The sequence below is a fragment of the Pantherophis guttatus genome, chromosome 5 (genome assembly GCF_059756535.1).
Source record: "Pantherophis guttatus breed Tessera chromosome 5, ASM5975653v1, whole genome shotgun sequence".
Classification (NCBI taxonomy): Eukaryota; Metazoa; Chordata; class Lepidosauria; order Squamata; family Colubridae; genus Pantherophis; species Pantherophis guttatus.
This window is the reverse complement of record NC_142067.1, coordinates 74,669,297-74,683,025: the sequence shown is the minus strand read 5'-3', so window position 1 is coordinate 74,683,025 and position 13,729 is coordinate 74,669,297. Positions and strand designations below refer to the sequence as shown.

The following is a 13,729-nucleotide window of genomic DNA, read 5'->3' as shown; positions in this document are numbered from 1 at the left end:
TATTTGAATAAAATGAAAAGAAATCAAATAGTGGTACCTAGTACGGAAAAAGAGACGAAATAATGGGTCATTCTCAACACTTGAATTCTCTACACTTAAAATATCTAGAAATTATGGTTAAGTGAGTTTTGCCCCATTTTATGATTTTTCTTGCCATAGTTCAAATCAAAGTTCAAATCAAAGATTTGATAGTTCAAATCAGAGATTTGATAGTTCAAATCAAAGATTTCTGAGACCAATGTTGAATACTTAAATTTCAGTAGTCACCAATCCCAGTCTTAAAATGAGTTTAGAATCAGTGGGAGTCATTGATAACAATGAACTAACTAGCTACTGATAATGAGTCCAGTCCTGCCTTTTTTTCCTTCTGTCCAAGTTTTGCAAGTACTTTTTCCAGGTATATGTTTTATTCCAAAGTATACAAACCATTATTGTTAGGGAAAAAATGGGTCTTCCAAGCAATTTTAAAAGACACTGTCAGAATGACTCTGCTCTCAGCCCCCCTTGTGGCTCCTTGAAAAGCATCCCCCCCCCACATATGTAAATGAAAAGAAGTTTAAAAATCCTAGCCTTTTAAAATTGAAAATATGGAGAATTGGGAGGATGAATATGAGACACTAAGGGAGATGTTTCAAAAAGTAAGGGAGGCATTTAAGGGAAATAAATAAGCAGAGAATTGGTTAGCTTGCAAAACAAAAGAAAGAGAAAAGATGAATGAGAGGGCAAGAGAAACGAGATAATATTGAAAAGGAAATAACTGAAAAAAAAGATAAAGATGATTACACTGGGTTCAATAGAAAAAATGGAATAAGATGAAATATACTGCTAATAAAAAGATGAGGGGAAATTTGAGAAATATACTTGATAAATGAAAGAAAGACCAGGGATTCCATAGTGGAAAATACAAAATTGAAAATGAATACAGCAATAGAGAAGGTTGAAGGAAGGAGAAGAGAGATGGAAGTAGGAAGGAGAGAGAGGGAAGGAAGAGAAGGGAGGAAGGAAGGGAAGGGAAATTAGAGTAGGAGTGAGGGTAAGAGAGGGAGGAAGACAGGAGGAGAAGGAGAAAGGAAGAGGAAGTAGGGAGGAGAAGAAGCGGGGGGGGAAAGAAAGTAAGAAGGAAAGAAAAGAGAGAGGTGGTAGGTTTGAAGAGAAAGATTGCTGTACAGTAAAAAAGATGAAATGGAAGAAAGGCAACCCCAAACAAATATAAAGATATTAAGATAAAGAATGAATTGTTAAACTTTAAAGAAAAGAGAACAAATACGAATAAATAGCAATAATTAGAAACACACATACAAACATACAATTTATTTTCTTTGAACAGAGCATTTGGCCAGTTCGCAAATTTAAACAGTGTTCAGTCATTTCAATTAAATTTACAATTTCTATATTTCGTTTTTGCCATATTTATTCCTCATCTATTTTTTAAAAAAAACAATATTACCCTTCATCCTCATCTCTAATCTTAATCTTAAATTCAATTTTTCCCTTCTATTCTATATTATACCCCTTCCCATTCTCATCTATTTTTATATCCATCCTCACATTGGTTAATTATGTAATATTACAGTTGTTTAATATAAATTCAACATTTTAATATAAATCAATTAGTTATATAACTATCTTTTTTGTATATCAATCAATATGAACACGAATATTCCAATTATTTCCATGCAATCCAATTTCTTACAAATCAATTATATTTACCAATAATAATAAACCAAATAATTTCCCCCATATATTCCTCCAAACCACAATTTAACCATTTCTGCTTTCAACACAATATACAATTAATAGTATCTCAATTATTGCAATTCCCTAGTTAAATAGAGCTTTTTTTCGTTTGTGTTTCAAAATCTCTTTTTCCCTAAATTTCCCATTGTTTGCATCTACCTTTTTTGGTGAGGAAAAAGAAAAGAAATCTGCCTGCCTAATTTTCCAACGTTGCAGCAAACAGCAAAGCCAACAGCCTGCTTTAGTTTCAGTTTCGTTTTTCAGCATAGCTAGGGGAAAACTGCTCCAGCACTCTTTGCAAGCAAGCAGCAGAGCCCTGCGCAAAACAGCTGAGAGCAAATCAGCTGAGAGTCGGGAGGCCGATCTAATCAATGGGCTAATTAGCCTATGCTGAAGCTCGGCGGGCCAATAAAATTACAAAAAAACACCAAACTGTTTGTTAAATTGCTGGCTCGCCCACCCCTTGCCCACCACTATTTATTGGCAATAAATAGTAGTGCGGGGGGCGGGGCAAGGGGCGGAGTGAGCCAGCAATTTAACAAATGGTTCGGCCGAACTGCCTAGAACCGGCAGAATCCCACCACTGGATCTGCCTGCCGGAATACCTCCTATCAGCTGTTCCAGGCTGCAGGGATCACCATCGCCACTATCACTGTCCATCGCAGCTGCTGCCTATCATCACCTCCGCGCTCCCCATTTTTGGCCTCCGTGTGTCCCATTTTTGGCCTCCGCGCTCCCCATTTTCAGCTTGTTCCAGCTGGTGGGGATCGCCATCTCCACCTAGCCCGAAAGATACGGTATGTACTGACCCTGATTCATATTTGAGGAGGAAATGCACATGCACACATAAAGACAACATGTGACTTTATTATGCAAAAGAAGTGGAGCCATTGTTGGTAAGTGATTAGGAAGAATTCTAGAACTCACGATCTGTATATTTTCCGAGCTAATTACATGGAATAACCTGATCTGTATTTTAAAATCACATTTTAATTTTAACTGAAAGCTTTTCTAGTTAAAAGGAAAAAACCCTCAATTATGGACAAGCACAAAAATATATTAATATTTTAGGTTCATATTTAAAACAAAACATTGCTAAGTTATAACAAGCCATTATTAGCCATAACTTAAAAGAGCAAGGGAAAATGTATACATAAGAAATAACTAACTGGGTTGTATCCTGCCATTGTACATTTTTCTGTGAACAGATGCTGAACGATGTGCTGTTGGACTGATTATAATGGGACTGCCTCAAAAAGTGTGACTTTGATTGTACCAGTTGCACTAGACTTAAGGATTTTTCAAATTGCAAATCTTAGTTATTATATGCATAGCAATGCTTTTAACATTATTTTCTGGACTGCAAGAACATAAGTTAATCAGTACTTTGTGACTATGACTAATGCATTTGCAATCTTTCTTTTCCGTAAAATGGAATACTGAGAAGCTCTTTAAGGTAAAACTTAGGTCTGAGTTCACATGGCTTTTTTCAATATTACTATGGTGGTGTCTGCTATTAAAAGAGGTGGGTGAGAGGAATGAAAGTTGGTATAGTCTCTAATCTGAAATCTAAACGTCTGACTTTATACTGTATAGCATGATTAAATTTCCTTATAGGAACAGTGAATAAATTTTAAGGGATTTTTGATAATTTGAAGATAGTGTTACAATCCAATATCTACTTGACTGGGAACAAGCTCTATTAAGCTTCTTAGCTGAGTACATAAGATTATACTTTAAAGTCATAATAAGGTTAAAGCTCATTAAATTTCATGTGGATGAGGCACATAGTACAACCCTTAATTATCATTAATTTCAATGGAAATATTTTAGGAAATTAACTTTCTGAAGTGTCCTTAGCATTTTAAGACTACTTTTTTCAGAAAGCAGATTTTCTTTTCTCACACTCTTTTCCAAGCCAGAACCATTGGTTTATCCTAGAGCCTGCAATACTGCATTCTAACCACAGGCTAATTCTGTCAGCAGTTCGAATCTCACCAGCTCAAGGTCGACTCTGCCTTCAATTCTTCTGAGGTTGGTAAAATGAAGACCCAGATTGTTGGGGGCAATATGCTGACTCTGTACACAGCTTAGAGAGGGCTGTAAAGCATTGTGAAGCTATATATAAATCTAAGCACTATTGCTATTGTCGGGCAACACAGGTTCCTTTGGCTGAGAATCAAAGCTGAGCACCCCACTTCTTGAGTTGGGCATGACTGGAGAGGTGAAACCTTTAACCTTTAATAGTTACGATATGTGACATATGGTAAGAAATTCTTATAGCTGATGATTTTGTTGTAATTGATAATTCAGATGGAATTGCAATGTATGTTTATATTTTACATATCAGATTTTAATCGCTGAAGTTCATTATATTTTCCAGATCTTCATCCTTTACAAAATGACATAATTGTAACAAAAGAAGCTGCAATAAAACAGCCATAGCCATGAATGATGTTAAGCTTGATATAGACGTCTTATAATCAGATTAAAATCATATTTAGTAACGCAAGAAGAAAACTTACAATCATAAAGTCCTGATAAATCATATTTTAATATCTTATTTGTATTATCAAAGAATGTTTCAAGAACATGAAAAAATAAAATTCTTTTTTTTCCTCAGGGCGTGATAATGCATGTGAGAAAACATCATACATGTTCCTGAGAAAAGAGCTTCCTGTGCGACTTGCTAATACAATGAGAGAAGTAAATTTGTTGCCTGACAACTTGTTGAATAGGCCTTCTGTTAAACTAGTACAAAGTTGGTAAGTGCTCATTAAAATAAGAGCAATCAAATAAACATGAGTTGCACAACAAAAATTAGTTATAGCATACTGTATTTGCTTATAATTAATTCAGTGGCTGTGTTTCTGCTCTGTTCTGTACTTGCCTTGACTAGACCTTCCCATGTGCATTTTTACTTCTTTCTTTCTAGGGCTCAATTCCCTTTTTTCCTGGCTTTATTTGTAGAAACTATTCCTTGTTTTTACTGTTTTTCTCATTTTCTAACTCAAAAAAGAGTTAGAATCCGCTATATCCGCTATAACACATTTAGAATAATTTTGTGTATATGTATCAACATGGATGAATGGATGTATTAATTATGTAATTTTATAGTATAAGACAAAGATTATTCTTTGCCACTGAAGATAATTTATATTATGTTAAGTTGACCTTTCTTTAAAAAATTATTTTCCTATGTAAGTCCTTGCTTAATGACTGGTAACTTTACAATTGTCCAGCTTAATAGCCTTGGAAAGGATGCTTTAAGGCCTGTAAAGCACTTCCGACCATCACAAAGCATGTGCACACACACACACACACATCACATGTCATGTGAGTGTGATGTGGATGCTTGACAACCTGTTCATAATTACGGGCATTACCAACATTCAAATCATCTGATAACACTCTTATTATAGCTCTCTCTCTTACAGAATATTATACAAATGATATTGGAAATATTGGTTTCTCATATTGCAAAATGATGACAGCTATGATCACCCCAATCTGGATACTTGTGTTATGCCTTATTTGCATTGAAAAATTGTTCTATCTATCAGAACCTTCCATTTCTCCTACTCCATGTTGACTACTTTTCTCATCAAAAAGTTGTCCATCCTTAGGATGTATATTTACAGCTTTACTAACTTCTGGAGGAAGCTGAATTTTTTATTCTTTTCCCAAAATAATTTTATTAAATCATAGGGCTGGGAGGGGCCTTGGAGGTCTTCTAGTCAAACTTCTATTACAATTCCAGGAGACAAGCTGTTCAATTGAATGATTGTTCTCACTGTCAGGAAATTTCTCGTTAGTTTCAGGTTGGATCTGTAATGAACTTCCACCTATTGCTTCTTGTCCTGTCCTCCCTGTGACAACACCTCAAGTACTGAAAGACAGCTATCGTGTCATCGCTAGACATACCTAGTTTCCTTAACTGCTCATCATGCAATTTAGCCTTCAGACTCTTTATCACCTTCTTTCTTTCTTTTCTTTCTTTTATTAGATTTATATACCGCCCTACTCCCGAAGGACTCAGGGTGGTGAACAGGCACAAAATAAAATACATAAATACAAAAGTTAAAAAATATAACTAAAACCAAATTAAATAATTTAGCCCAAGACAATTAAAAAAATCCCAATAATTTAAAACAAATTAAAATTTTGATGTAAAAGAATTTTAAAACGGGGGAGAAAATTAGGCCAGGCCGGCTTGCTGGAATAGAAGAATCTTAAGAGCATGGCGGAAAGTGCGTAGATCCGGGATCCTCCGTATCTCTGGGGGGAGCTCGTTCCAGATAGTGGGTGCCCCCACAGAGAAGGCCCTCCCCCTGGGGGCCGCCAGTCGACATTGTTTAGCTGACGGCACCCGGAGGAGCCCCTCTCTATGAGAGCGTACCGGCTGGTTGGAGGCTGCTTGTGGTAGTAGGCGGTCCCGTAAATAACCAGGTCCTAAGCCATGGAGCGCTCTAAAGGTGGTAATCAGAACCTTGAAGCGCACCCGAAAGACCACCGGGAGCCAGTGCAGCTCGCGCAGGAGAGGTGTCACACAGGAACGCCATGTTGCTCCCATAACCACCCGCGTGACCGCACTCTGCGCCAGTTGGAGCCTCCAGGTGCTCCTCAAGGGGAGCCCCATGTAGAGAGCGTTGCAGTAGTCCAGGCGGGAAGTGACGAGGGCATGAGTGACTGTGTGTAGGGAGTCCCGATCCAGAAAGGGACGCAACTGGCGAATCAGACGAACCTGATGAAAAATCCTCCCGGTCACGGCCGTCAAGTGCTCTTCTAAAGACAGCCGTGAATCCAGGAGGACACCCAAGTTGCGAGCCCTCTCCGTGGGGGCTAGCGATTCACCCCCAATAGTCAGCGATGGCGTCAACTGACTATATCGGGATGTCGGAAACCACAGCCACTCGGTCTTGGATGGGTTGAGTGTGAGCCTGTTCCTCCCCATCCAGATCCGCATGGCCTCCAGACACCAAGACATCACTTCAAGGGCATCGTTGGGGTGGTCCGGGGTGGAGATGTACAGCTGGGTGTCATCAGCGTACTGATGGTACTTCACCCCGAAACCACAGATGATTTCGCCCAGCGGCTTTACATAAATGTTGAACAAAAGGGGCAAGAGGACCGACCCTTGTGGCACCCCACATATGAGGGGCCTCGGGGTCGACCTCTGCCCCCTGCCAACACAGACTGCAACCGGTCAGAGAGAAAGGAGGAGAACCACCGTAATACAGTGCTCCCCACCCTAACTCTTCCAACCGGTGCAGCATGATACCATGGTCGATGGTATAAAAAGCCGTTGAGAGGTCTAATAGGACCAGGACAGAGGAGCAGCCCTTGTCCCGAGCCCTCCAGAGATCATCAACCAACGTGACCAATGCCATTTCCGTGCTGTACCCAGGCCTGAAGCCCGACTGGAACGGATCCAGATACGTCGTTTCATCCAGGTACTGGGGGAGCTGTTGCGCAACCACACTCTCAACAACCTTTGCAACAAAGCGAAGGTTGGAGACTGGACGATAGTTAGCCAACACTGCCGGGTCCAGGGAAGGCTTCTTGAGGAGAGGCCTCACCACCGCCTCTTTCAAGGCGGCGGGGAAATCACCCTCACCCAATGAAGCATTTATAATCCCCTGGAGCCAGCCTCGCGTCACCTCCCAGGAAGCCAGCACTAACCAGGAGGGGCATGGGTCCAATAAACATGTGGTCACGTTCAGTCCACCCAGAATCCTGTCCACGTCGTCAGGGGTCACAGGATCAAACTCATCCCAGATAACATTCTCAAGACCTGCCTCATTCAACCCCCCTGGAACTACCCAGTCAGAGTCCAGATCTTCCCGAATCTGAGTGATTTTGTCATACAGATATTGAACAAAATCCTCGGCTCTACCCTCCAAGGGGTCCTCCCGCGCTTCACTTCACTTCACCTTCACTTCACTCTTTCTAGTATTTCAACATCTTTTGTATTGTGGCAATCAGAACCGAATGTAGTATGCCAAGTGTGGCTTTAGTAGTGCAGTATATAGCACTACTATCACTTCTTGTGATCTTGATGCTAACCCTCTGTTGATGCAGCCTAACACTGCATTGGCTTTTTGACAGCTGCATCATACTGACTAATATTTATTTTATTTTATTTTATTTTAAAACAAACTTTATTAAAGATAAAAAAGATAAAATGTCATAACGAGTACATACAAAATACATTTATATTAATCCACACAACATTACTTACTCACAACTAAGATGAAAAAGAAAACGAAAGAAAAGAAAAAGAAAGAAAAAGAAATGTAGAAAGTGACTTGTCATTTTATCATGTCCTTTATCTTATTGAGGGTACATGTTTATTAATTTTATTGTCTTACAGAATTTTACATTTACTCTCCTTTCTTTTGCATTATCCAATCGTACCATCTATTCCATACCGTGTAATATTTTGAGCCTGCCTTGTCTTTTAATTCAAATGTTAATTTATCTGTTTCCGCACAATTGTAAATTTTTTGGATTATTAGTTGATCCGTTGGCAATTGATCCGTTTTCCAATATTGCGCTAGTGCCAATCTGGCTGCCATAATTATATGTAATATTAAATATTTTGTTTCTTTCCTATGGTTTTCTTTGATCATACCTAATAGAAAAATTTCTGGTTTCAACTCTATTTCCTCTGCTGTTATTTCTGTTAGCCAAGTTTTTATTTTTTCCCAGTATTTCCTAATTTTTGGGCAAAGCCACCAGACATGAAAAAAAGTGCCCTGTGCCTGTTTGCATTTCCAGCAAGTTGGTTTTAAATTCGGATACATCTTCGCTAGTCTCGAAGGGGCCAGATACCATCTATACCACATTTTATACTGATTCTCTCTATAAACTGCTGATTTTGTCATGATATAATTAGTTTCCCATACGTTTTCCCAGTCCTCCAATTGTATGTTATGTCCAATGTTTCTTACCCATGCTATCATTTTTCCTTTTACTAATTCCTCTGCTAGGTCGAATTCCAATAACTATTTATAAATTTTTGAAATTAATTTTTCTTCCTTGGCTTCTAAAAGTTTATCTAATCGATTCGGTTTTAGTTCAATTCCTCCTTCCTCTTGATCCTTTTTGTATCTTATTTTTATCTGTAAATAGGGCCACCAATCTATCAGTATTCCTTGTTCTCTAAGTTCTTCTTGGGTTTTTAATATTCCCTGGGGTTCCAATATTTCCTTATATCTTATCATTTTTTGTATTGCTAGTGTATTGGGGTGTATTATCGCCTCCATTGTGGATAACCATCCAGGAACTTTTATATAATGTTTGTTTTTAATTTCTCGCCATGTACAGATTAATGAGTCTCTTAGTATATGATTACTGAAATATTTATATGTTTTGTTCCCGGTGTTCCATAAGAAGGCGTGCCACCCCATCAACAAATCATGTCCTTCTAATTTTAATGGTCTTTGATTTTCCAAGTTCACCCATTCTCTAATCCATTTCAGATTTGTTGCTTTATAGTATGTTGACTAATATTTAAATGGTGGTTGTGGCTTGGCGGCCTGGCAGGAGAGAGAGGGGAACTGCGCCACGCAATTGGTGGGCCGGGGCACATGCGTGCGCAGCTCAACATGTGATGGCTGGTGAATAAGCCACAGCCTGGGGATGCCTGGGGACACCTGCACTAGGACACCTAAATCCCTCTAATGTTGACCCAGGTACCACCTATTCTATACCTGTGCATCTGAATTTTCTTTCCTAAGTGCAGGACCATTCTCACTACTGAACTGCATCTTGTTGGATAGAATCCAGTTTTCAAGTCCATCAAGATTCTTCTAAATCTTGAGTCTGCCTGCTAGAGTGTTAGCAATTTCCCTCCAGGTTGGTGTCCACAAATTTAATATGCAAATAACAAATATGTTATTCTTGTATGTTTCAGGTATATGCAGAGCTTTCTTGAGCTTTTAGAGTATGAAAATAAAAGTCCTGAAGATCCACATGTTTTAGATAAGTAAGTAAAGAAAGGTGTTTAAACATGAAATTAGTATGTTGGACTTGCTGAGTTTAGTCTTGTAGTTCAGAAAGCTTGCAATACTTCAATTAATATTTTTGAATTAATTTTTTAATTGTAATAATTTTTAATTATTATATTAGAACAAATTATGCAATACTGGTGTATTTCTAATTTGGAGCTTGATCTTGTTTAAAGTGGAGAAATCAATATTGCAGTTTCATGTGAAATTACCTCAGAAAGATATAAGAACTAGATTGAGTTTAATAAATAAAAATTGAACAAATAAATATAAGAATATCTTGAAACTATTTGCTTTCCCTTCTTGAGCTAACGCTTTCAATGGGGCATAGCATTAAATAGTTTGGATAAGTTTAATTCAAAGAGCATAGAACACAAACTGCTGCTAGCCAAATGTCTTTGTGAAAAATATTATGTGAAGTCTACTAAGAGTGGGTTTTCCATACTTTGGCTTTAAAAGTATGTTATAAAAATCAGGTGATACAGTTTTATTGCCATTTATCATATTCCTATTTGGCATATCTCTGTTTTTTAGAAAAAAAACTTTTAAATCCATGTTTTCTGTATACTTCTATTTTCTTAATTTGAAGCATCAAAGTAGAAAATTGAACTTCTTTTGACATTGTCAAATCCTCATAGAATCAGCAGGTTCTAATCTAACTAAGTCTTTAAGCATTAAGTAATTTTCAAGAAGGGGTGCTTTTTCAATCAGCACGCCAAGTGAGTAGTTTAAATACTCCTTGGTCAATATAAAATTTTGGGATTTAGTATTACTGTTCAGATTTTATGGTTGTTATTCTTAGAGTAATAAATCATTTGAAAACTGCATGAGAATTTTCAACCTTACTTAAGCTGCACTGATTAGATGAAGAAAGCAATATTCTCTTGCAATCAGAAATATATACTAGAAAAGTACCTGCAAGGAAAATTGATTCGATTTTATTACTGGATAGAAAAGGTTATATTTGCATTTCTTCACTCCTCCAGGCAAAAAGAAATTTCTGATAGGAGAAGTGAAATTTAAAGTCAGCTTTAGGTGTTTTTTTTTAAAAAAAGAAAGCTTAGAGTTTCATGAATAATGGCTGCTGGGTCCAATACTATGTTGTATGTTATTAACATTTACTGTTCCTATGATGTTAAGATAATTTGAGAAAACAAAGTTACTAATACTAATCAGAATGCTCATAGAAAGCCATCTTTGTACTCTTGACTATGTATTTATGAATTATACCAGTAACAGCTAATAATTACCCAGGATTATGTATCTGTATATTGAAATTGTCATTTTTTTCATGCAATATAAGTAGATAATGTAATCATTTGTCTATTATTCTGAAGCCATCATGTTTCCAACAATGAACCTATCCAGCTTCATTTAGTGAAAATGTAGATCTGATCTGGTAACTGGTAACTCTGATCATTTTTTCCTTTTTCATAGTTTTTCTTCTACATTTCTTTTTTTAAAATTGCCTGAAACATTGTTAGTTTCTAGCTACAATTTGTAGACATTATTCACAATGATTCAAATTTTCAAAATTCAAAACTAGTTTGAACTAATTACTAAAATAAATCGGATATTAATAATGTGCAACTCTGAAAATACTCAATAATTGCCTAACAGCTATCTCAAAATCGTCATGCAAACTACTGTATTTTTTGCTCCATAAGGCGCACTTCTTTCCCCCCAAAAGTGGGTGGAAATATCTGTGCGTATTATGGAGCAAATATCGCAACCGGGTTATGGCGGCTGAGTCCTTTTACAGTGCTGAACCCCACCGGAGTGCAGGAGTCAATAGGCAGAGCTGGCACATGAGAGGACACCTATGTCTGGTCCTCTCAGTCTCCGCCTCCTGCCCTTACTACACTGCTACTCCAGATTCGGCATGCCATATGTACACTGAGATGGTGCTCCAGATTCATATTCTTTTTCTTCATTTCCTTCTCGAAACCTAGGTGCGTCTTATTGTCCGATGCATCTTATGGAATGAAAAATATGGTATATGGTATATCTATGGAGATTCTCAGTCATCCAAGTCAGGTTGTCCCAAAGGTGCTTTTTGTTGGAGGCAACTGGACTTTCTTGTTTTTTCTTTGAAGAGTTTCGCTTCTCATGCAAAAAAGTTCTGACTAGATGGTGGTGAATGGAAGGATTTATATTCCTTGCAGACAGCTGGTCATTTGCATTCTTTTATAGAGTCATTAACGCCACTTGAAGGTTTATCTGTGTCCTCAGAGTCACCTGAATAGTACAAATGGGTGTGGAACCTTCTTGGCTACAGGATGTTTTCTGCCCTGTGTCCCTTCCCTGTAGGCACAGGCTGTTGGGGATGAGTCTCTGTTGTCTGCATTTTAAACTGAACTGCAAATAATTCCTGTAATCTGTAATTTTTTTTGGAAAATCTGTTCATACTATTCATCCCAAAGTGCACAGCTAAAAGTCTGTGGACTCTCTAAAACAGTGGTTCTCAAACTTCCTAATGCCGCGACCCTTTAATATAGTTCCTCATGTTGTGGTGACCCCCAACCAGGGGTGGGTTCTAAATTTCTTTTACTACCGGTTCTGTGGGCATGGCTTGGAGGTCATGTGACTGGGTGGGCGTGGCTAGCTGGTCATGTGACCGGGTGGCCATGGCTATGTGTATAGGGACTACTCAGAGAGCTGAAAAAAGTCATTTCTGACAGGTCCTCGCACTTTTGACTGGTCCTCACACTTATGACCATCCTCACATTTATGCCTGTGCAGCATTCTTAACAACCATGTCACTCATTTCACAACTGCTTCTCTTCAACATGGTATAAGATAGGGCAAAAAACGTAAAATGTGAGGACAGTCGTAAATTCGAGGACTGGTCAAAAGTGCGAGGACCAGTCAAAAATAACTTTTTCAGCCCTCTGAGTAGTCCCTGTGCACAAAAGGACAGGGCTGAAAAATGTGATTTCTGACAGGTCCTCGCACTTTTGACCAGTCTTCGCAGTTATGACTGGTCATCATTTATGCCCATTGTACCATTCTTAATAACCGTGTCACGCATTTCACAACTGCTTCTCTTCACCATGGTGACAAGATAGGGCAAAAACATAAATTGTGAGGACAGTCGTAAATTCGAGGACTGGTCAAAAGTGCGAGGACCAGTCAAAAATAACTTTTTCAGCCCTCTGAGTAGTCCATATGCATAAAAGGATACAGCAATAGAGAGGGATGAAGGAAGGGAAGGGAAATTAGAATAGGAGTGAAGATAAGAGAGGGAGGAAGAGAGGAGGAGAAGGAGAAAGAGGAAGTAGGGAGAAGAAGAAGAGGGGGGGAAGAGAAAGTAAGTAAGAAAGAAAAGACAGGTGGTAGGTTTGAGGAGAAAGATTGCTGTACAATAAAAAAGATGAAAGGGAAGAAAGCCAACCTCAAACAAATATAAAGATATTAAGATAAAGAATGAATTGTTAAACTTTAAAGAATAAAAGAGAACAAATAGGAATAAATAGCAATAATTAGAAACACACATATAAACATACAACGTATTTTCTTTGAACAGAGTATTTGGCCGGTCCACAAATTTAAACAGTTGTAGGAGGTTAGCACCCACCCCTTTCCTAGAAGAATGAAATATTTTGGGAAATATTAAAAAGGCAGAATATTATATTTCCCTGGATGAGAAATGGAGAAGCATATTTTACAGACAAAGCAGCTCCCACCTTCCTGCCCCCCACCCTTTGTTAATGGGCCAGAGGGAGAAAGTCAATCCTTTGTCAAAGGACATTTGCAACACAATAGCAACAGAAACTAACACAATGGACCCCATCAAGCCATGTGATCCTGTCCACCATTAAGCCATCTTTCCAAGCAGTCTCCATGTTTCCAGTGTCTTTTTCCCCACTTGGAATAGAACCCAGAAGGATATTTCTTCCAACACAGTGTTTAGTCATTTCAATTAAATTTACAATTTCTATATTTCCTTTTTACCATATTTATTCCTCATCTATTTTTTT

The 13,729-nt window shown here is 38.1% G+C and overlaps 1 protein-coding gene across 6 annotated transcripts in view; it reads left to right on the top strand.

Moving 5' to 3' along the window:
- The window catches only part of PDK3 (pyruvate dehydrogenase kinase 3), a 75,891-nt gene that overhangs the window by 14,161 nt on the left and 48,001 nt on the right, over positions 1-13,729 (top strand). For all 6 annotated transcript variants that reach the window (XR_015728246.1, XR_015728247.1, XM_087871337.1 and 3 more), the window contains exons 2-3: positions 4,361-4,502; positions 9,656-9,727. Coding sequence is in view for 4 of the 6 variants with exons in the window: in XM_087871337.1 (XP_087727463.1) it covers positions 4,361-4,502; positions 9,656-9,727 (214 nt within the window). In the remaining 2 variants the exon portion in view is untranslated. The remainder of the gene's footprint in view (positions 1-4,360; positions 4,503-9,655; positions 9,728-13,729) is intronic.